We start from the raw sequence: 25194 nt of genomic DNA, 5'->3' as shown, positions 1-25194 counted from the left end.
GATGAAGAATGCTCATTTAAGTACAAAAACTAGGGCTGCACAATCTATTGTTTTAGTGTAGATCTCGCAATGTGATCATTCACAATAGTTACATCGCGAGTCTACACAATGTTGAGTCTGGATTAGACTGATCGTTTTGCAAATGTTTTTTGAGGCCTATGACTGTGTGAGATTTAAAAGCATTCAGGCATAAGAAACTACCGTTGTACCTTTCAAAAATAATTAAAACGATTAATTTTATGGAATTGTTTATAAAACGAAGACTATGCTGTATTCTTTTACACTTGGTTATTAAATTACTGTATACGTGAATACAGTTCGACTCCCAAGAAAACAATAAACACAGTTTATTTAATTAGCATATTTCTCTTTATTGATTTTGTCTATGCTTGTAGATTGTTTATAATATTTTATGCACTCCCCAACAGAATCATCCCAATCAATCTAAAATTATAGATTCTTTACAAACATTTATTTAATTCATCTAGTGAAATTGTATTCATATTGCAATAAATATCGCAGAATAAAAAAAGAAATCACAATGTGCACTTTTTCCAACACTGTGCAGCCCTAACAAAAATGCCATGTTCTATTGGAGATTTGTTTGGGGTTTTCTATGACATGCTCCCATAATCAAGTCTTTTAAAAATACAAAATGGAAAAAATAAATAAACAATTATAATAATAATAATGATAATAATAATAATAATAATAATAATAAATAAAAAAAGTTTAAAAAGTATTACCTTTGTGCCATCAGGACCAGCGGGACCAGCCTCTCCCTCTAAACCTGGTTCTCCCTGTATCAGACAAACAGAAGATGCGTCTCAAATAAAACACTTTACAATTATAACTAAACTGAACTTCAACTCTGAAAACTGGACTGAAGCCAACCCAGGCTCATTCTGAAAACGTAGTCCAGCGGATGTTTCTGGAGACCGCGAAATACGTCCCGGGAGGTACGTATTTGTGCAGTTTTTGTTTTTGCGAATCCGCGAGAGGCCGCTGTGTGCGCTTTTTCGTATCTCGAACGTCTCTCGCGAGTGCTGTTCGTGCCCGCGCTGTTCTCGCGTCAACCCACCAGAGGCCGCTGTCTGACTGACTGAATGATTGACTGCGCGACCGGCCAATCGGCTGACCCACTCTCCTCCTTCCCTGAACCCAACCAGTTTTACCGATTGACACGCCCGCCCGCTCACTTCCCTAAACCCGAGCAACAATTTAGAAAAGCCGTCAAGAAAAAGAAAAACCCTCGTCTGTTTTTTTTTTTACTACTTTTTCAGATTTCACCACGTTCTCACCCTGTTATGAACTCGTTCGCTTAATTTTTTGGATTCTGTTTTTGTCTTACCTGATTTCTGGAACCGCTCTTCCCCGTTCTCGAACCCGGACGCCTTTGTCAACTCCTCCTCTCTGCATCTGAAGTCCGCCGACGCACACGATGAGCTGACCGAACAAACTGATTGCGGTGGGAAAGCCCTCCACACGGAGGTAAGCGGTCAGCCGGCAAGTGCGAAAGGTATTAGCGTCACTCCGCCCCGTAGTGTTCGCTTGAAAAAATGAAATGCAGCCATACATACCTCCCGGGACATATTCGCGATCTCCAGAAACGTTCGCTGGTCTACGTTTTCAGAATGAGCCTGGGTTGACTGAAGCAGTTTCAATTTACTACAACTTCTATGTTAAGAAGCTTTGACGCAATCTACATTGATAAAGCGCTATCGAAATAAAGAAGAACTGAATTGAATTAAGCACTTACACACTCAACCGTGTAGTGTTTAACTTTTGTATCATTCCCAATGGAACACTGTTTTTTATATTTTTTTTATTTTACTATCCAGAAATTCGAACCCTTTCCAAGTAGACATCTAACATTTTTCAAATTAGTCAAATAAATGAACAAGCTAACAGTCAATGCCACAAATATACCACAGCGATGCACTCGACAAACTGTTAAAAAGCTTTTCACAGATATATTTAACACTCACCCTTGCTCCGATAAGTCCTGCAGCCCCAGCATTCCCTGCAAGCCCGATTGACCCCTGTGCAAACAATAAAAACACATAATAAGAGTCCAAACACACAGATGCTTTCATTATTTATAACAAGTTCCTTTTAAATACATGAGTCCAGTCAGTGAAATGCCAATAATGAGCAATGGTGTGTGACTGCACATCTGCGTCAGAGAGCAATGCCGAGCTCAGGCTGACGTTATCTAACTTTAACAATACTAATGTAGTCATATGGTTCCTCTTCAGGCTGCATCTGGCACATATATACTCAACAGCTCAATGCAGATCTGAGCTGCCAAACACAATCGGATTTAGCAACAGTCATTTAGTGCTGCATAATAGCACCTCTTGAAAGAAAATGATGGGAAACGGTTTAACACTAATTTTAGGCTCTTTTCATGAATTGGGCACTAAACAACGCCAACAGCTCTTAAAAATGCAGACTTTATTTAAACTCAGATGGTTTGTGAAAGGAGGAAATTGTTGATTAGCAATCTCCAGATGGTTGACCGCATGCTATATGAGCTCTTATTTGAGTTGTGTTGGACTTTTGTTAATAATCTGTTATTAAAATTAGGGCAAATTTAAACATGGCTTATTTATTTATTTACTTTTTTGCATATAAATGTATTAAACCTGTTAGATGAACAATAGTTTGTCTTATAAATAGTATTCAAAATGAATTATACAGTTGAAGCCAGATTTATTAGCCCCCCTGTATACCCCCCCCCCCCATTTTCTGTTTAACGCAAAGAAGATTTTTCTAAACATAATAATTCTCACCATAATAACTCATTTCTAATAACTGATTTCTTTTATCTTTGCCATGAAGACTACCAGTATTAGTATTAGTATTACAATACTATTCAGCTTTAAGAGACATTTAAAGGCTTAACTAGTCTAATTAGGCAAGTTGGGGTAATAGACAGGTCACTGTATAATGATGGTTTGTTCTGTAGACCAGTGGTCCCCAACCCCTGGGCAGCCAACCGGTACCGGTCCCTGGATCAATTGGTGCAGGGTCACACAAGAAATGACTAATTATTTCTGTTTTATTTATTATCTGAGTCTGAACAATCCTTTATTTTGAAAAATGACCATATTCTCTCAGCTACATCACGTCACTTAAGCACCCAAATTTAACCCACAAGCAGCAAAATGAGTAAGTAACAGATATCTATGGAAATTTTCTTTGCCAACGAAAAAAGGCCCAGGGAAGAACCAATGAACCAGGTTGCGAATTACAGGGGGGCTTTGGGGGGATTGACCCCCCTAAATAAGGCTATATCCCCCTGAAGGACATCAAAACAAGATGTATGGGGCATCAGCTCTTTGAATCTGAGAAAAAGTTCACTCTGATCTCTGTTTTAAATAATAATGTTAATAATTAAAATATTAGATATGCCTTTGACCACCCCTATAATGGCTATTCATTATCATCATAGCCTATCACACAAAATACATAAGCTTGATTAACTCAAGCCTGTATTATACAAACTAACATTATCCAAAAAGTCAATGTATTAAATAAGGTGATTCCAGCTTGTCTGTGCAAGAAAAAGATCAAGTGCTGTAGATTGCAAATGAAAGCAAACCTTAGGGGCGTTTACATATCACGTCTTTTCCACGTGCAAGTCATTTTCATATTAGGAGTGACACGTGTAGACGGCGTAAAGCGGTCGCACCGTCCAGGCAATAATATCCAGCATTGAACACCCAAACACTGCAGTGCTTTTTAGTTTTCTCTATAAATAAAACTCGTATCAGAGTTGCAGCAATGTTTTGTTAGCTTGTCATCCTTTGAGAAAACGGTTAATGTTCGTCTAGCAATCTACATACATCCCACCCACTACGGGGTCTCGGCAAAATTGTCAATTGATGACCGGTCAGCGGTGATAAAAAAAAAGGTTGATTTAAAAAATTATAAAAAAAATTAAAACTGCTTTTATTCTAGCCAAAATAAAACATATAAGACTTTCTCCAAAAAAACAAATACTATAGGAAATACTGTGAAAAATTCCTTGCTCTGTTAAATTATTTGTGAAATATTTGAAACAGGGCTAATAATTTTCACTTTATATGTATATATGTTGATTAAGGGTGTCACGATCCTCCAAATCCTTGATTCGATTACATTTTCGATTCTAAAGGCACGATTCGATTCGATTTTCGATTATGAATAATTAATTAATGACCAATTAATTATTTGTAGCCTACCGTTTAAACTACCTGACCTGCATGGTCTTTGTTTTACCCATAAACAAATCATACAGTAAATGAATAAAGGCAAGATACACACATAATTACCACCTGTCAATCACTTTTTCTGCGGGACTCGTGAATAGGCAGTGATCTGTGTCGTTATAATGGCGTCGGTAAAAAAAGACGCACAACCAACAGGGACCAGCCAACAGTATCTGAGGTGTTCGCTAAAATGACAAAGTACAAGTGAGTGAAAGATTGAAACAGTCCTCTGACTGCCTGAACCCGCTGTCTCGAGCGCATGGCTGTGTGCGTCTGTGTCTGTGTGGTCACGTGATGTGCATTTTCAGAGGTAGAAAGGAAGGAGGGCTGCTCAGAAATGCTTCACGCCACTGTGGATGTCAAATCGTTTTCGTTCTAAAATGCCATTTAAAAACAAAGACAGTGTAAACAGGGCCTGAGTGTGTACTTTTTGCGAGCGGATTTGCAACGGGGGCGGGCGGAGGATCACGATGCCGGTGTTGTCTATCGTACGAACTGTACGTAATGCGTACATAGCAGAGCTTGCAAAACTGTGTTTTTTTTTGTCGACAACACGAACGATGTCAACATAACTCACTGGAAATCCAAAATGCTTACACACCGGCGACTTCATTGAAAGAGAAGAGGGTTTAAGTTCTGTCGACGGGTCTCCTGCTTCTGCAGTTTAACAAGCACTTCAACAAGCCTGTTTTTTTCCCGCTTGGCAAGCCAAGCTGACGTGACATGGGGGCGTGGCAGCATCGACGATTCAATTTTTTGATTCGATAATCGAAATTGAGCATAAATTTCGATCGATTTCGATTAAAAATCGAAATCGTGACACCCCTATTGTTGATATTTATCCCACCTTTTCTCCAGGTTCTCCTGGAAGTCCAGAATCACCAACTTTTCCTGCAGGGCCCTGAGAGAAAGATAAACATAAACAAGTCTTTTTTGTTATCAAAACAGATGGATTAATGAAACGAAATTACTTTCATTAATCAAAATCAACAGCGTATAAACAGGATTAATCAAGGCTAATCATTTTAATATCAGTATCAATCACAATCAGGGGGAATGAAAACAGACAGAAGCAAAAGAAAAAATAGTGTTTGTGTACGTGTGGCGTCTTTTACCTTTGGTCCGGGATTTCCTTGAGGCCCGAGTGTTCCTGGAGGTCCTGACGGTCCCTTGTCCCAAACAAATAAAATAATGTATCAGTAATACATACTAGAAAACATAGACAGGCACTCATTTCAACATTGCAATCCCCCATTATCTGAAGCCAACGTGTTAAACCGTGAAGCAGATGTTTGTGTGTGTGTGTGTGCATATGTATGTTTGTACAGCTTCCATATCTTGGCAAAGCTACTGCTAAACCTTATTTACATTTTTCAGTACATAATCACAAACACTGATCTAATTACAAATGAGAGATGAGTGCCAAAAAAAAAAAAAAACTAATTAGGTCATGAACTTGAGTGCTCACTAGAAAATACATTTATCACCATAATATTGTTTATTAACCCTTTGATGCACTGCATGGGTCTAAAGTGACCCGAGTTTATTTTTTCTATATCTATTTTTTAGCTTGTGCATCAAAGAGTTGATTTTTTTTTCCTAATAAAAAAGCAGACATCAATTATTACACCATTTAATTGATCTATATTTGAGGACTGAATGTGATAAAAATACACAGTGTTTAAACCAGGGGTGCTCAATCCTGTTCCTGGAGAGCCACCTTCCTGCAGATTTCAGTTGCTACCCATATCAAACACCCCTGAACCAATTAATTAGGATCTGAACACCACTTGATAATTACAGGCAAGTGTGTTTGATATGGGTAGCAACTGAAATCTGCAGGAAGGTGGCTCTCCAGGAACAGGATTGAGCACCCCTGGTTTAAACTCATCACTCTGAGTTGCTCAACACCCAGAAGACGCAAAGTAGATTTCCAGCCCTCGGTTTACACAAAAAGACAGTGGAAAAAATATGTTTCTGTGTGTTGAACGGAAATAATGCATCACTCACTGGCTCCCCTGCGATTCCTTTGTCTCCTGTAGCCCCGGATGGCCCTTGAATCCCCTTCAGAAACAGATCATTCGAATAAAACATGTTGAATGAATTAAATTATTATAATAGTGACAAGGCAATAAATCAATGATTAATATAATAATAAATTAATATGAAGACAAATGAACAACGGGCCATAAGCACAGAAGTGCTTTTCAGCCACCGATAGACTTCCAGTGCAATGTTAAAGGTGCAGTAGGTGATTGTCTTCAGAAACATTTGTTGTTGTGCTGGTTTAAAGTCTCTCCACAGTCCAATAGTACTGATTAAAGTAAATGATCTAAATATGTTATATATATATATATATATATATATATATATATATATATATATATATATATATATATATATATATTTTTATATTTGGGGTAAGGCATACAACTAAAAAATGTTGATCCAATTAAATAATGTCGGGCTGACATCTCCCATAATTCCGATAAGTAGTTCAGACTGTCTGTCAGCAAATGTAGATGCGGACTTCTGCGCATCTGTTCACACAGTTCCACCATTCGACGTGAGCATCTCTATGGGCTACAGCAGCAGAAGACCACACTGGGTGCCACTCCTGTCAGCTAAGAACAGGAAACTGAGGCTACAATTCACACAGGCTTGGACAATAGATAATAGAAGATTGGAGAAACGTTGCCTGGTCTGATGAGTCTCTATTTCTGCTGTGACATTTGGATGGTAGGGTCAGAATTTGGCATCAACAACATGAAAGCATGGATCCATCCAACACTTCAGGCTGCTGATGGTGGTGTATTGGTGTGGAGGATATTTTCTTGGCACACTTTGCGCCAATTAGTACCCATTGAGCATCGTGTCAACACCACAGCATACCTGAGTATTGTTGCTGACCATGTCCATCCCTTTATGATCACAGTATACTCATCCTCTGACTACTTTCAGCAGGATAACGCACCATGTCATAAAGTGTGAATCATCTCAGACTGGTTTCTTGAACATGATAATGAATTCACTGTACTCAAGTGGCCTCCACAGTCACCAGAACTCAATCCAATAGACCACCTTTGGGATGTGGTGGAATGGGAGATTCGCATCATGGATGTGCAGCTGGCAAATCTGCAGCAACTGCATGATGCTAACATGTCAATATGGACCAAAATCCCTGAGGAATATTTACAGGACCTTGTTGAATCTATGGCATGAAGGATTAAGGCAGTTCTGAAGACAAAAGAGGGACCAGGCTGGTACTAGTAAGGTGTACCTAATAAAGTGGCCAGTGAGTGTAAATCACTCAATACACAGTATAATATTTTTTAATAAAGAAACTAACCGGAAATCCCTTTGGCCCCACCTCCCCAGACTCGCCGATCTTTCCCTGCGGAGAGATTGGACAGACACTGTTACCATTGGAACACAATCAAAGACTGAAGTGACATGACAACAATTGCCAGAGAAACACAATCAAAAGCTGCACATAGTTGCTATAAAAACATAATTAAAGACTGTAGAGGCACTAGTTTGGCAATAGTTACCATAGAAATGCAATCTAAGAATTTAATAGTAAGGTTTTTACCGCGTGTCCAGGGAAACCAATTTTTCCAGGAGGACCATCAGGACCCTGTGAGGAAACATTTGTTAAACTTTGATTTAATTGCATTTATATTTGGTTACTAGATGTCCTGTAGAAGACATGGCCCTTTACCTTTTTGCCTTCAGTGCCAATCTCACCTGGCACCCCATCTGGACCTCTAGGACCCTAAAATAGACACACAAATAAATAAGTTAACGAGAAAGGTCAAAACAAATTCCATGTGCTCTGTCTTAAACGGAAATTTAAAAATAAATGATAATGTCAGTTTAAAAATAAAACAGTAATTTAAACGCGCGCGCACACACACACACACACACACACACACACACACACACACACACACACACACACACACACACACACACAAACGACATACAGTACTGTGACATTCCATAAAATGGAACTCAAAGTGCTTCTCAAATTCTGAAATATACACTAACTGGCCACTTTATTAGGTACACCTGTCCACCTGTCAAAATTTCTAATCGGCCAATCACAAGGCTGCAACTCAATAAATTTAGGCATGTACAAATGGTCAAGACGATCTGCTGCAGATCAAACCGAGCATCAGAATGAAGAAGAAAGGTTACTTTGAACATGGCATGGTTGTTGGTGCCAGACGGGCTGGTCTGAGTATTTCAGAAACTGCTGATCTACTAGGATTTTCACGCACAACCATTTCCAGGGTTTACAGAGAATGGTTTGAAAAAGAGAAAATAATCAAGACGTCCAACTATGAGGCAGATGGGCTACAGCAGCAGAAGACCACACCGTGTGCCATTCCTGTCAGCTAAGAACAGGAAACTGAGGCTACAATTCACACAGGCTCACCAAAATTGGACAATAGAAGATTGGAGAAACGTTGCCTGGTCTGATGAGTCTCCATTTCTGCTGCGACATCCGGATGGTAGGGTGAGAATTTGGCGTCTACAACATGAAAGCATGGACCCATCCTGCCTTGTATCAACACTTCGGGCTGGTGGTGGTCGTGAAATGGTGGAGGGGATATTTTCTTGGCACACTTTAGTACCAATTGAGCATCGGGTCAACACCACAGCCTACCTAAGTATTGTAGCTGACCATGTCTATCCCTTTATGACCACAGTGTACCCATCTTCCAGTGCCATGTCATAAACGGGAATCATCTCAGACTGGTTTCTTAAACATGACAATGAGTTCACTGTACTCAAATTGCCTCCACAGTCACCAGCTATCAATCCAACAGAGCACCTTTGAGATGTGGCGGAACGGGAGATTCACATCATGGATGTGCAGCCGACAAATCTGCAGAAGCTGCGTGATGACCAAGATCTCTGAGGAATATTTCCAGTATCTTATTGAATCTATGCCACAAAAGATTAAGGCAATTCTGAAGGCAAAGGGGGGTCCTACCCGGTACTAGTAAGGTGTACCTAATAAAGTGGCCAGTGAGTGCACACTCCGACCCTAGGGGGCGCTGTAATATAGGATTTAGATATATGGCATATGTTGGCGTATATTGGGTTGTGCATGTAGGTCAATGTTTAAGAGGCTCTAGGGGTCTACTGATGACACAAAGCTATGCTGAATCTGTCTTTGTCTGAACACACACAAACACGCACACACATACAGTTAAAAAAAGTCTCTAAACCTAAACATCTCAATCCTCTGCAATATCACAAACCGCAGCTTGGCTTGCCTGTAAAACTGCTACAAATGAAACCTGAACACAAGGACTTCATCAAGAGACCAGACACATTAGCTGCCTCTCGAAGAATGCTGAGTGTGTGTGTGTGTGTGTGTACTGATAATTACACTAACTTATGCTGTGTGTGTCCAGCCAAAAAACATCAGACTGTTGAAACAATATCATCACACACTCTCTGCCAGCTGGCACACACTCGCTTTGTCTGTTTCTCTCTCTCTCCTAAAGGAACTTTGTACAGTATGTTAGAATGTCATATGGCATCTATCTATCTATCTATCTATCTATCTATCTATCTATCTATCTATCTATCTATCTATCTATCTATCTATCTATCTATCTATCTATCTATCTATCTATCTATCTATCTATCTATCTATCTATCTATCTATCTATCTATCTATCTATCTATCTATCTATCTATCTATCTATCTATCTATCTATCTATCTATCTATCTATCTATCTATCTATCTACCTGTCTGTCTGTCTGTCTGTCTGTCTGTCTGTCTGTCTGTCTATCTATCTATCTATCTATCTATCTATCTATCTATCTATTCGTCAGTCCATCTGTCTGTCTGTCTGTCCAGCCTGATCTCACGAGAAAACGTAAGTATTTTACGTTTTGCCAGTTTAGTGGCTAATTCGTACGAATTCATACGAGCTCAGTCGTACGAAATGGTAAGATTTTAAAAAGGAGGCGTGGCACCTGACCCCACCCCTAACCGTCATTGGGGGATAAGCAAATCGTACTAAATTGTACGAATTAGATCGTACGAATTCATACAAATTAGCCACTAAATGAAAAAGTTACGAATTGCCGTGAGATTGTGTTGGTGTGTCTATCTATCTATCTATCTATCTATCTATCTATCTATCTATCTATCTATCTATCTATCTATCTATCTATCTATCTATCTATCTATCTATCTATCTATCTATCTATCTATGTATATATCTGTTTATCTATCTGTCTATCTATCTATCTATCTATCTATCTGTCTGTCTGTCTGTCTGTCTGTCTGTCTGTCTGTCTGTCTGTCTATCTATCTATCTATCTATCTATCTATCTATCTATCTATCTATCTATCTATCTATCCATTCGTCATTCCATCTGTCTGTCTGTCTGTCTGTCTGTCTGTCTGTCTGTCTGTCTGTCTGTCTGTCTGTCTATCTATCTATCTATCTATCTATCTATCTATCTATCTATCTATGTATATATCTGTTTATCTATCTGTCTATCTATCTATCTGTCTGTCTGTCTGTCTGTCTGTCTGTCTGTCTGTCTGTCTGTCTGTCTGTCTGTCTGTCTATCTATATGTCTATGTATCTATGTATGTATGTATGTATGTATGTATGTATGTATGTATGTATGTATGTATGTATCTATCTATCTATCTATCCGTCTATCCATCTATCTATCTATCTATCTATCTATCTATCTATCTATCTATCTATCTATCTATCTATCTATCTATCTATCTATCTATCTATCTATCTATCCATTCGTCAGTCCATCCATCCATCCGTCCGTCCGTCCGTCCGTCCGTCCGTCCGTCCGTCCGTCCGTCTGTCTGTCTGTCTGTCTGTCTGTCTGTCTGTCTGTCTATCTATCTATCTATCTATCTATCTATCTATCTATCTATCTACTAAGTTAGTTAGTCAGTCAGTCAGTTAGTAAGTTACTTAGTCAGTTAGCTAGCCAATTAGTTAAACTCACAGGCAAGACAGTTGACCACAAAGATAGATTCTTAGGCTATTACGGCAGTTGTTGGTTTATTACATTACATTTCAATGCAGCCGTTGCTAGTTGGCTACTCACTGGTCTAAATCCAAAAAAGTCCACTCTCACGTCTTAAAAGAGGTTTGGTTAAATAACTCAAAAGGTAGCAAATTACCTTAGCAATTACGCAAAATTCCAAAAAGGCAAACAACAGCGAACAAGCAACTAAACATTTTGTCGCTTTGTTTTGTCTAGAGATAAAAATAGGGTTTAATCTGTTTTTAATAAAGGCAATAGTAAATAAAGACTCATCAGTCATTGGTAATAGGCTCTGCTCTGTTTTGGCTGCTTCTGTAATGGAGGTGGTGAAGAAAGGAAACAAAAACAGGGTTAAATGCATCAGTGAATCAATGAATCATCAGGGCAACGCCGTTTGATTTATTGACTCAGTGAGGGGCTCTAACTAAGACTAGACAGCCGCATGAAGACACTCAACGCTCCTACATTTGTTTCCATTGAATCCCAGCACTCAGTCTTTTCAGGTCGATTCTGCTGGTTAATGAAAAACATTTACAACGTGTGTGTTTAAGTGTGTGTACTAAAACACAGTCAGACACTTGACTATTATAATATATCATTTAATTATTTTAATTTAATACAAATTATTTACAAATTGAGAGCTGGTTTAACAAATTAACCAACTAATTACCTAAGGACACCTTCAGACAACTACATAGTGTCAGATTAAGTCAAGTTCAAGTCAAGTCGAGGTTTATTGTCATTCACAGCTACTTTAGTAATGTATCTTTCCATTATAATGAATTAACTAAGAAAAACTATTGGATAACTAACTAATCCAGCGATTTAAAGTAACTATATTGAGGACATGTGTGATAACCTGCTTCAGTTGTTGTGCTGTTTTACTTCAGACAAAAGATAAATGACACACACACGCACGCACGCACGCACGCACAGACATACAGTACAAGCATGCAAACAGACGAAGACACTCATGCGCACAGACACACACGCACAGACACAGACATACACCCACAAATACGCATGCACACATACACACACACATGCACACAGGCACGCACACGCAGACACGCACATACCCACATTTATGCACAGACACAAAAGCATGGACATGCCTGCTTACGCACAGACGCTTACACACAGACATATGTTTACACATAGACGTGCACGCACAGACACGCACACACCCACTTTTACGCACACACACAAACACGCACACACCCACAGATATGCATTTGTGCGTGTGTGCATTTGTGCGCATGCACAGAAACACATGCAGACACGCATCCACACCCGCAGACATGCACGCACAGACACACCCACACCCGCACACGCAGTCACGAACGCAGATATGCACGCACAGATACGTACTCACCTAGACGCACACGCACAGATACGCACAAATGCACATGCATAAAGACACGCACGCAGACATGTGGAAAGATACGCACACACGCAGATATGCACACACCCACATACGCAAAGATCCGCACGCACAGATACACATGCACAGACACAGACACACAACCACACACCTAGACATGCACGCACAGATACACATGCACAGACACAGACACACAACCACATACCTAGACATGCACGCACAGATACACATGCACAGACACATAACCACACACTCAGACACGCACGCAGATACGCACACGCAGAAAAGCGTGCACCCAGACACGACGTACCCACACATGCACATATACGCACGCACATGCATGCACAGGTACGTACGCACACACGCACATGCACACATAAATGCACACACCGATACATACGCACACACACGCATACGTACAAGCAAACACAGATACACACGCTCGCACATACACAGACACATAGACACGCGCACACACACACACGTATACACTCACACTCGCATGCATGCACACAGATACGTACGCACAGACATGCACAGACTCACACACGTATGCACAGACATGCATGCACACACATGCGCAGGCACAGATATGCATACAGTATGCACAGACACACAGGCATACAAGCATACGCTCACACACACACACACACACACACACATACTTCTGCACTTATTATGCCCAGATGTCTTACCCGTCTTCCTTTAGGTCCTCTTATGCCGATGGGTCCACGTGATCCCGGTGAGCCCTGTAATAAAAAAGATTACGTCCGCCATTAAACACACACTATGGGGTTGATGACTGACTCCTGTCTCTCGCTCTGTTTGTTTTGTCTGCCGCACAGAGCAGTAGATGCAGGAGGTGTCTGACAGCTGACGGACAGCACACTCATCTGACCACAGCAGGTACCGTTAGCTTCCCTTTGACCTCAAAAATATCTCAAACAGACTCACTGGACTGCCTGGTGGTCCTGGTGGGCCGCCTTCTCCCGGAGTTCCTGGGTGACCCTGAAAGAGATGAGAAATATGTAAAACAGACATAGAAACAACATACAAAATATACATATATATGTGTATACTAGGGGTGTCAAAATTAATTGTTTCTTCTGTGCACCGCGATGCAGACGCGGACAATTCGGTATCGATTCAGTAATAACCATAACCGGTTATTATGTTGTGACGTCATTTATCTCCTATGCGCTCTGTCGCGAGGGAGGTGAGCGCCGTTATTTACAACACTCAGCCAACTCAGGGCCGGCCTGTGGCATAGGCACCATAGGCAATTGCTTAGGGCGCTGTATATCCAGTGGGGCGCCAGAAATGAGCGCGCTTCAGTTGGTTTTGTTTTCGATTTTCCTGACACACTTTCAGTTATAGACGGCAATAACTCAAAAAACGTTTACCCTAAAAAGATCTAAAGTGTGTTTCCTACAGAAAGACAAAAGCCCCTTTCACACAGTGATACCGGTAAATATCCGGAAAATTTCCGGAACGACTTTACCGGTATATACAAAAAAGCGCTGTTCACACAGGCGAGGACGTTACGGAAATTTTCCGCAAAAGAGCATTCACACATCCATTCCAAAATACCGGTAAATTCTTACATCATTCACCACAAATGAGCTTTAAACGGCTGCGCTTGTATTTGTAAACATTTGACTAAATTACAAACTCTTTTGATGATCAATATTGTAAACAACTTTCACAGGATCATATTCGCATGTCGAGATGTTCATAATATGTGCGTGTGCAGGCGCTCACAGGCTGTTTCATAGGCGCACGCAAAGCTTGAAGGTAAACAAACAACGGCTTATCATAAGCATCTTATTAATGATTATTTGCACAGTTGGCATTAAGGAGAACATATAAACGTGATCTGACTAACTTCTAGCAGCTAAATGTGTCTGGAAAAATATTCAAAGGCTTTTATTCTCATAAACCGCGCGGACGTAAATGCGTCTGACTGTTGTGATTGGCTAAAGCAGAAGTCTTACGTCAGCACGTTCTAGACGTGCACGCGCTTATTCCGGAAATATTCCTTCTGCGTTCACACAGCGCAGCATTCCGGCAAATTGCCGGTAATGTTACAACTTCTCTTTCCGGAAAATAGCCAGAACGAATTTACCGGTATTTTCAAAAAGGACCTGTTCACACATACAACCTTTCCGGAAAATTGCCGGTAATTTTCCGGAAAGGTCTGTATGTGTAAAAGGGGCTAAAGCTGGTTATGTTTCACAGCTGTCTTTCTTTTTTTCGCTTGACATTACGAGCACTGCTCCGTTTAAGCCCTCGCAGTCTGCGTTTACTTTAGCCGGCAGAGCTCGCGCTGAGAGGAGCTCTCTGTAAGGGACCGTCGGAAAAGTGCTTATTTTTTTCGTTTTTATAGTTTTTCTGCTCCGCTCAGCGCGAGCTCTCCCTGTTGCAAGGGCTTAAGTGTGTTTGTTTGTGTGTGTATGTGCGTGTGTGTGTTTGTTTGATGCTGTCTATGTTTGTGTATGTGTTTGAATGAGAGACAGTGTGTTGCTGTGTGTCTGTGTGTTTATACAGCTTGTTATAGCCTCCCCCCTAAAATATAACACTATATATGGAAAGCATCGTCAATGCACCGTGATGCACCGAGATATCGAATTGAACCGAATCGATGGCATGATAATCGTAACCGAACCAAACCGTGAGACCAGTATAGGTTCACACCTCTAGTGTATACAAACTACAACATATGACAGGTACAGATGCAAAAGAAGCAAAAGTGCTGTCTGAAATGTTCTGTGTGTCTGTGTAGGTTTAGTAATTTCACTTTTAATTTCTCTTCTCTTCTTCATTGCCTCTAAAGTGTAATAACTGAACATTCAAAGTATCCGGAAAGTATTCAACTAGCTTCTTTATTTCCACACTCATTATGTTACAGCCGTATACCAAAATGGATTAAATTCATTCATTTCCTCAAAAGTCTTAACAAAATACCTGATAATGACAATGAGAAAAAGGAGTTTTTGAAATTGTTGCAGATTTATTAAAAATAAAAAGCTGAAGAATCACATGTACATCAGTATTCACAGCCTTTTCTCAATACTTTGTTGATGCACCTTTGGCAGCGATTACAGCCTCAAGTGTTTTTGAATATGATGCCTCAAGCTTGGCACACCTGTCTTTGGGAGTTTTTGCCCATTCCTCTTTGCAGTACCTCTCAAGCTCTATCAGGTTGTATGAGAAGCGACGGTGTACAGCCATTATTAGATCTCTCCAGGGATGTTAAATAGGATTTAGGTCTGGGCTCTGGCTGGGCCACTCAAGGACATTCACCGAGTAGTTGTGAAGCCACACCATTGATATTTCGGCTGTGTGCTTTGGGTCATTGTCCTGCTGGAAGATGAACCGTCGCCCCAGTCTGAGGTCAAGAGCACTCTGAAGCAGGTTTTCACTCAGGATGTCTCTGTACATGGCTGCATTCATCTTTCCCTCTATCCTGATTAGTCTTCCAGTTCCTGCTGCTAAAATACATTCCCACAGCATGATGCTGCCACCACCATGCTTCACTGTAGGGATGGTATTAGCCTGGTCATGAGAGGTGGCTGGTTTTCTCTAAATGTAATGCCTGGCATTTAATCCAAAGAGTTAAATTTTAGTCTCATCAGACCAGCGAATTTAGTTTCTTATGGTCTGAGAGTCCTTCATGTTCCTTTTGGCAAATTTGAGGTGGGGAATTTCCAGTCTTCCGTCTGGCCACTCTACCATACAGGCCTGATTGATGGATTGCTGCACAGATGGTTGTCCTTCTGTAAATTTCTCCTCTCTCCACAGATGAGCGCTGGAGCTCAGACAGATTGACCATCGGGTTATTGATCAACTCCCTGACTAAGACCCTTCTCTCTCGATCACTTAACTTAGATGGCCGGCCAGCTCTAAGAAGAGTCCTGATGGTTCCAAGCATCTTCCACTTACGTATGATGGAGGCCGCTGTGCTCATTGGAACTTTCAGAGCAGCAGAAATGTTTCCGTAACCTTCCCCAGCCTTGTGCCTCGAGACAATCTTATCTCGGAAGTCTACAGACAATTCCTTTGTCATCATGCTTGGTTTGTGCTTTGACATGCACTGTCAACCCTGGGACCTTATATAGACAGGTGTATACCTTTTCAAATCATGTTCAATCAACTAAATTGACCACAGTTGAACTCCAATGAAGCTGCTAAAACATTTTAAGAATGATCAGCGGAAACAGAAAGTACCTGAGCTCAATTTAGAGCTGCACAGCAGAGGCTGTGAATACTGATACACATGTGATTTTTCAGGTTTTTTATTTTTAATAAATTTGCAACAATTAAAAAAACATTTTTTTCCACAATGTCATTATGGGGTATTGTGTGTAGAATTTTAAGGAAATAAATGAATTTAATAATTTTTGGAATAAGGCTGTAGCATAAAAAAGTGAAGCACTATGAATACTTTTAGGATGCACTGTAGACACAGGAGGCTATGAAAAAGGCTTGTTCAAGAAGAACATTTCAGACAGCACATAAAGGGTTTTTATATCTGCTATAAGATAAACTGCAATTATCATATTTATACCTTTAGAAATATTGTTATAGTTTCACTTTAGGGATACATCAATAGGTAATGTTTGGCTGATACTGATTTTAACCAAAAAACAGACACATTTCAGTACCATTCATTCATTTTCTTTTCGGCTTAGTCCCTTTATTAATCTGGGGTCGCCACAGCAGAATGAATCGACAACTTACCCAGCATATCCGAGCGACCTTCTTGCTGTGCTGTGAGGCAACAGTGCTACCCACTGCGCCACCATGTTGCCAGAGCCATTCATTTAATGGAGAAAATAACTTATTAGTACTGCAAAATACTGTTTGCAATTGACCAGTATTGGTATTGGAATGTGCGCCGCAGTAGCGCAGTGGGTAGCGCTGTCACCTCACAGCAAGAAGGTCGCTGGTTCGAGCCCCGGCTGGGTCAGTTGGCATTTCAGTGTGGAGTTTGCATGTTCTCCCCGTGTTGGTGTGGGTTTCCTCCGGGTGCTCCGGTTTCCCCTCATAGTTCAAATATATGCGCTATAGGTGAACTGAATAAGCTAAATTGTCTGTAGTGTATGTGTGTGAATGAATGTGTATGGGTGTTTCCCAGTGATGGGTTGCAGCTGAAAGGGCTTCCGCTGCGTAAAACATATGCTTAATAAGTTGGCAGTTTATTCCACTGTGGCGACCCCTGATGAATAAAAGGACTAAGCTGAAGAAAAATAAATGAATGGCTCTATTTTACATTGAACTGTCCAGCATTTTGAGAGGAGTTAATGTAAAAAAAAATATATACAATATTATAAACATCAAAGGAGATTAGCATTTAAAAACATTCGCTTTTATTTGACATTGAACATGGTTATTTAATAAAATTAACTAATAAAGCGGGCGAGGCAGTGGCGCAGTAGGTAGTGCTGTCGCCTCACAGCAAGAAGGTCACTGGTTCGAACCTCGGGTCAGTTGGCATTTCTGTGTGGAGTTTGCATGTTCTCCCTGCCTTCGCGTGGGTTTCCTCCAGGTGCTCTGGTTTCCCCCACAGTCCAAAGACATGTGGTACAGGTGAATTGGGTAGGCTAAATTGTCCGTAGTGCATGAGTGTGAATGTGTGTGGATGTTTCCCAGAGATGGGTTGCGGCTGGAAGGGCATCCGCTGCGTAAAAACTTGCTGGATAAGTTGGCGGTTCATTCCGCTGTGGCGACCCCGGACTAATAAAGGGACTAAGCCTATGAATGTTGAATGAATGAACTAATAAAGCTGGAGCTTTCGCCATATAACCTCCCGCTTGGATTACTGCAATGCCCTTTATTTTGGGGTGAGTCTTCTATTTCTCGACTGCAACTTGTTCAGAATGCAGCTGCACATCTTTTAACTGGCACACGCAAATACAAGCACATCACCCGATTTTATCTTCTCTTCACCGGCTGCCTGTGCATTTCAAGAACCATTTTAAAGTTACTTTCATTTGTTTTTAAGTGTCTAATTGGTAATGCACCCTTTAACCTCTCTGAGCTTCTCTGTCCTTACACACCTTCTCGTTCGCTCAGGTCAGCCGACCAGCTCCTCCTGGGTGTGCCCAGGACCAGTCGAAAGCTCAGAGGGGATGAGACTTTTGCTGTGGCTGCACCAAAATTTTGGAATGAGTTGCCGTTGTACAGTATATTAGACAAGCCTCTACCATTATTGTTTTTAAATCTCTTCTTAAAACCCACTCGTTCATTCTGGCTTTTAGCACAGCGTGAGATGTTGACATTTTATGTTTATTTATTTGTATTTTAAAGTTTGTTTTACTCTCTGTTGTCAGCACTGTGTGGTTTTAAAGTGCTTTATGATTAAGTTGAATTGAATATTATAAATTTGGCTAGTCCTGTAAATTATTGACCCACTGAAATGCAAACGGTTTCTTTAATGATCCAAGATGATTTTGCCCAAACTAACCGACGGTTTAGTGCCAGTGTTTGAGCATGGTGCAAATCAGCTGCTTTCCCAAACTTTTTATACACATTAGAATCAGGCCTGACATTTAGCACAGAATATATTTTGGAATTTTTTTATTTATTTTTTATTGCAAAGACTTAGGGCCCTTTCATACACCCGGCGCAATGTGGCGCAAGGTGCGGCGCAATAGTCTTTTGCTAGTTTCAGCATGATGAAAAAATGATGATTTACATATGAAAAAATTTAAATATTAAGGATATATATAGGATATAATAAGAATATATATAGGATATAAATATAAAGGATTAAAATATTACAAAACATTATTTTCTAGCCTACATAAATATGAAAATTCACTGCTTTTATGCATTCTTCATCTCGGGAGGCTTTTTCAGTTCATTCATAACAATTTGCTTTTGTATAATGTTATTATTATTAGCAGTATTATTTATTATATCCATATTTATATTTGTTTTATTAAAAACAAGCTTAGATTTGCCCACCTGTCAGGTTTTAGACCAAATGGGGCATGGCAGGTGTATTAGGATATAACTCAGGCTTTTGAGCACATTTTGTTATTATTATTCATTTATTCGTTTGCTGGAAATTAGAACTGAATTTAGAAATAGTTTTGAAACGAATATTTGCGCTTAACAAACACAATTATTTATTTAAAGACTAATTGATGTCTGTGCGTAAAGGTTTCCCTATCCAAGAGCGAAAATAGATCCATTATCTCTCATTCTCACGCAGTAGATGCTCTGTTTAACAGTTTTCTGTTAAAACAACTGTTTAACTGTTTGCTTGTGAAATGCTCATTTTTTCCACTTAGACTTACTTTGCGTCCTGTAAATAGCGAATGTGCTTATGGCTCGACGCAGCTGACTCTTAAAGGGAATGGGAGATGAGACTCTAATTGGTTTATTCTCAAAACACACCTATAACTCATTAAGAAAATAAACTCAACCCTTTTAGACCATGCGCCACGGCGCAAAGCGGATTTTCCCGTCCTTAAATTAGCAAAAATGCATTCTGACACGCCCTGAAAGCGTTTCATCCTGCGTATTGCGCTCTGCGCATGGACCGTCAAAATAGAGCCCCTAGACTCTAAAAAAGTTAGATCATTCACTCATTTCTACATAAATGATATAGCTTTTAATTAATCCAATAATAGCTGATAAATACTGCTGGCCAATATATTAGTGCATCTCTAGTCTTAATGGTTAGTTTTGTATGTTTGTGACCCACTTTGTATCCACAAATTACATTATTATTATTCCAGAAATGCACAAATACTCCAGACGCTCAAAATGAGCTGACAACTGGCAGGAAGTTGGCTTTCTAACTTTGATGGACAGTTGAACTTCCTGTTTTAAACAGCATTTCTAATTTGAGGGAGGAAATCCCCACTGAGAATTTATGCACAGAGTTTGTGCGTGTAAGCATGGCGCACCGTAGATCCTTTCTCTCCTGGAGGTCCCGGCAAACCCATCTCTCCGCGATCACCCTAAATTAATCACATACACAAACATTTACGTCAATGTACAAACCTTTGGGGCTGATGACATTTAATGCCTCTTATGTTCACTAAGCCTACATTCGCCAGCAAAAAGTAATAGTAAAATTTTGAAATATTATAATTTCAGAACACTGTTTTCTACTTGAAGATACTTCAAAAAATATTTATTTATTTATTTATTTATTTGTTTGTTTATTTATTTATTTATTTATTTATTTATTTATTTATTTATTTGTTTGTTTATTTATTTATTTACGCAATGCATTCTAAATAGTTTCCATTATCGCCAGTGTTGGGGAGGTTAATTTGGAATAGTAATAGATTACAGATTACAAATTACCCTATTTAAAACGTAATATGTAGTGTACCTTTACAGTTACTTTATAAAAGTAAAGTAACTGATTACAACTAATTACTTTTTAATTACTTTTTATTTCTAATGGATATTTTCAACTAAATCATTTTCACGCATTTATACCAAGCAGGTGTGAGCTTACAGTAGCTGTTTACTGTTAGAATTTCAAAATATTTCATCACTTGAATTAGAATTATATAAATTGAATTATAAAGTACAGTCACCACAAAACTAGACCTTGCCACAAACACGTTTACTGTTGTTACAAACTCAACATTTTAGCTGTGCAGGGTGATTTTTGTGGCATTTGCAATAAAAAAATACATCTAAGCTTTTTGCAATTTTCATTTTTAAATGGAAGCGACTTAAATCCAAGTCAATCAAATCTTAGCGATCAATAAAACTGTCAGTGAAACATATGAGGCATAAATGTTCAGTCCAGTTCTTTACTAAACAGGAACAAATTATAGTATATAACAGCAAAAACTAAAAATCCAATAAAACCAGGTGTTACACATTTAAAATACTATGGTAATTTAAAGTAAAGGCAATATATATATAATATATATATATATATATATATATACATACAGTTGAAGTCAGAATTATTAGCCCCCCCTTTATTTATTTTTTTAATTGATTAAATATTTCCAAAAATGATGTTTAACAGAGCGAGGAAATTTTCACAGTATGTCTGATAATATTTTTTCTTCTGGAGAAAGTCTTATTTGTTTTATTTCGGCTAGAATAAAAGCAGTTATTAATTTTTTAAACACCATTTTAGGGACAAAATCATTAGCCCCTTTAAGCAATATTTGTTTTCAATAGTCTACAGAACAAACCATCCTTATACAATAACTTGCCTAATTACCCTAACCTGCCTAGTTAACCTAATTAACCTAGTTAAGCCTTTAAATGTCTCTTTAAGCTGTATAGAAGTGTCTTGAAAAATATCTAGTAAAATATTAATTACTGTCATCATGGCAAAGATAAAATAAATCAGTTATTATAAATGAGTTATTAAAACTATTATGTTTAGAAAAAAAAATGTGCTGAAAAAAAAAAATCTTCTCTCCGTTAAACAAAAATTGGAAAAAATAAAAATAAAAAGGGGGGCTAATAATTCTGACTTCTACTGTTCATAGACCTCCTCTCCCTCAGTCATCTTTCCATCAAGCCAATTCCTCGTGTTAGCCTAATTGGTTGGCGATGTCACCGACCAGAGCGAGAGGTGGCAGTAACGCACCGAAAAATTTGTTGTCGACCACCGAAAAACAGGTAGAAGAGAAAATTGTCATTCTTGCCATCATATGGCTTTATTTTCATTGGCTAGACACCGGCCTCACAGCTCGGTGAATGCCGGTGCAGTCACTTATTGATTCACCATCGGTAAATGTAGCTTGTGTGGACACTACTGCGCTACTTGACTAAAAAATAGCTTCGCTACTGAAAAACTATTGGAGTTATAAAGTAGCGGCGCTACTGAGAAATTTAGTTCAAGCAGAATAGAACAGCTTTACTAAATGGCCTTAGCAGAAGGCATCGTGCATATCAAAAACAGGCAAAGCAACAGATTATTATTATTCAACATATCCCAGATTTTTAAAGAAAATGTTTAGATGTAACCCCATTCATAATCTTTAACATTTTCATAAGTAACTGTAATTTAATTACACATTTTTTCTCAAATTACAGCTACTTTTATTTTGTAATTCAATTACGTAACACTCACATGTAACTAGTCACTCCCCAACACTGATCATCACTTCATTCTTGAGTGTCACATTTATGGACCATCAGAAATTGCTCTAATATGACAATTTGCTATTCACTTGCTTTAAAGTTTTTAAAGTTGGCGATGTGTCAAAACAATCTGTACCGAAGCTTTTAACTGTAATGTAAATGAGCATGCAAATTTGACCAACATCAGCTTCACAAGGTGCACTCTGGGATATCATTTAAATTCGATCAAATGCACACACTCTAAAGTGTGTCTTACTTTTTCTCCAGCGAGTCCAGCCTCTCCTCCGGGACCGATAAAGCCAACGAGACCCTGCAAACACAACACCATGGTCATCCTCAGAGTGAGGGTCATGTGTGTGTGTGTGTGTGTGTGTGTTTTAAAGCTGTAACTCAGTCTGCACACTTACCCTCTCACCCATGGGTCCAGCTTTCCCTGTGACTCCCTGTTCACCCTGAAACACATCAATGAGTGTGTGAGTGACCATGTGTGTTTGTGTGAGGGAGATTTGTGTGTGTTTGTGTTGCTTATGTTCTCACTTTGACCCCTTCAAGTCCAAGAGCCCCAGGGAAACCCTTACTGCCCATCTGACCCTGAAAAACAACAACACAGAGAGAAGATTTGTTGTCTGGGCAGAGTAGACTGGGCAAATAAACAAAGCCTCAGAAAAGAATTAAGACATTGCATTTTGCATAAAGACGTTGAAATGTATATATAGATCTCAATACTATCTACAGTACACCGTGCAACTGACATAAAGCACTCTTTATAGGTGGTGCAAATTAAAAAAATCATTAAAATTAAAACTATTTAAACAGTGATAGAAATACAGCAAAAGTATTTAAGATTCTGACAATAGTCGCCTGTCCAAGTTTTAGGAACAACAAATAATAACTTGACTTTTAGTTGATATTTTGGTGTCAGAAGTGGCTTATATGAAAGGCAAAGGCCTCTAGATTACGCTTATTTGACCAAAATAAAATGATCATACCTTGATTTTTAATTATTTTATTATGACAGTAAGGTCTGACTTTGCTTAGACAAAAGTATTTTCTCTTAACAGAAATAATGTCCAGTATAGAATATAAAGTCCTGCTGCAGTGGAAACAGAATGAATATTGTGTCTGACTCCATCATGAGCTTGGAGGACTGCATCCATACATCTCTGCAATGACTCACATCACTGATTAATAAAGTCATCTGGAATGACAAAGATATTGTTCTTGCAGGACTCCCAGAGTTCAAGATACTTTGGATTCATCTTCAATGCCTTCTCCTTCATCTTACCCCAGACATGCTCAATAATGTTCATATCTGGTATCTGGGCTGGCCAATCATGGAGCACCTTGACCTTCTTTGCTTTCAGGAGCTTTGATGTGGAGGCTGAAGTATGAGAAGGAGCGCTATCCTGCTGAAGAATTCGCCCTCTCCAGTGGTTTGTAATGTAGTGGGCATCACAAATGTCTTGATACCTCAGGCTGTTGATGTCTGCAGATCTCTTGCACGCCCCCATACTGAATGTATCCCCAAACCATGATTTTTTCCTTCACCAAACTTGACTGATTTTGGTGACAAAATCATTAGCCCCTTTATGCAATATTTGTTTTCGATAGTCTACAGAACAAACCATCCTTATACAACAACTTGGCTAATTACCCTAACCTGCCTAGTTAACCTAATTAACCTAGTTAAGCCTTTAAATGTCACTTTAAGCTGTATAGAAGTCATGCTGCAGTGGAAACAGAATGAATAGTGTGTCTGACTCCATCATGAGCTTGGAGGACTGCATCTAAGCTCATCTTCAATGCCTTCTACTTTATCTTACCCCAGACATGCTCAATAATGTTCATGTCTGGTGACTGGGCTGGCCAATCCTGGAGCACCTTGACCTTCTTTGCTTTCAGGAGCTTTGATGTGGAGGCTGAAGTATGAGAAGGAGCGCTATCCTGCTGGAGAATTCGCCCGTTCCTGTGGTTTGTGATGTAATGGGCAGCACAAATGTCTTGATACCTCAGGTGTTGATGTCTGCAGATCTCTCGCACGCCCCCATACTGAATGTATCCCCAAACCATGATTTTTCCTTCACCAAACTTGACGGATTTCTGTGAGAATCTTGGGTCCATGTGGGTTCCAGTAGGTCTTCTCCAGTATTTGTGATGATTGGGATGAAGTTCAACAGATGATTCATCTAAAAAATCTCCCTTCGGCCACTTTCCCAAATGATCAATTGTAAGTCAGGTTATTATTTGTTGCCCTTACAACTGGGATCAACGACAAGACTTTTGTCAGGTAGTGTAAATTCATTTTAAACTCTAATATTATGATTTAAATTTTAAAAATTTGTCTAAAAAATAGTTGCATTTAATAAATTATTATATTATTTATTTAACACTTAACATGGAGTCATTATACATAATGT

General features: G+C 39.3%; 1 protein-coding gene across 3 annotated transcripts in view; it reads right to left on the bottom strand.

The window, feature by feature from the left end:
- The window catches only part of col27a1a (collagen, type XXVII, alpha 1a), a 229348-nt gene that overhangs the window by 34198 nt on the left and 169956 nt on the right, over positions 1-25194 (bottom strand). For all 3 annotated transcript variants that reach the window (XM_087299058.1, NM_001163294.1, XM_087299059.1), the window contains 14 exons: positions 23315-23368; positions 23185-23229; positions 23034-23087; positions 20614-20667; positions 13649-13702; positions 13390-13443; positions 7978-8031; positions 7849-7893; positions 7606-7650; positions 6267-6320; positions 5372-5425; positions 5104-5157; positions 1989-2042; positions 747-800 (listed from right to left, as the gene is read on the bottom strand). In XM_087299058.1, coding sequence (XP_087155184.1) covers positions 747-800; positions 1989-2042; positions 5104-5157; positions 5372-5425; positions 6267-6320; positions 7606-7650; positions 7849-7893; positions 7978-8031; positions 13390-13443; positions 13649-13702; positions 20614-20667; positions 23034-23087; positions 23185-23229; positions 23315-23368 — 729 coding nt within the window. The remainder of the gene's footprint in view (positions 1-746; positions 801-1988; positions 2043-5103; positions 5158-5371; positions 5426-6266; positions 6321-7605; positions 7651-7848; positions 7894-7977; positions 8032-13389; positions 13444-13648; positions 13703-20613; positions 20668-23033; positions 23088-23184; positions 23230-23314; positions 23369-25194) is intronic.

This window comes from Danio rerio, chromosome 21, assembly GCF_052040795.2.
Source record: "Danio rerio strain M-AB ecotype USA chromosome 21, GRCz13ab, whole genome shotgun sequence".
In the NCBI taxonomy this organism is placed as follows: domain Eukaryota; kingdom Metazoa; phylum Chordata; class Actinopteri; order Cypriniformes; family Danionidae; genus Danio; species Danio rerio.
This window is presented reverse-complemented; position numbering and strand designations above follow the sequence as displayed.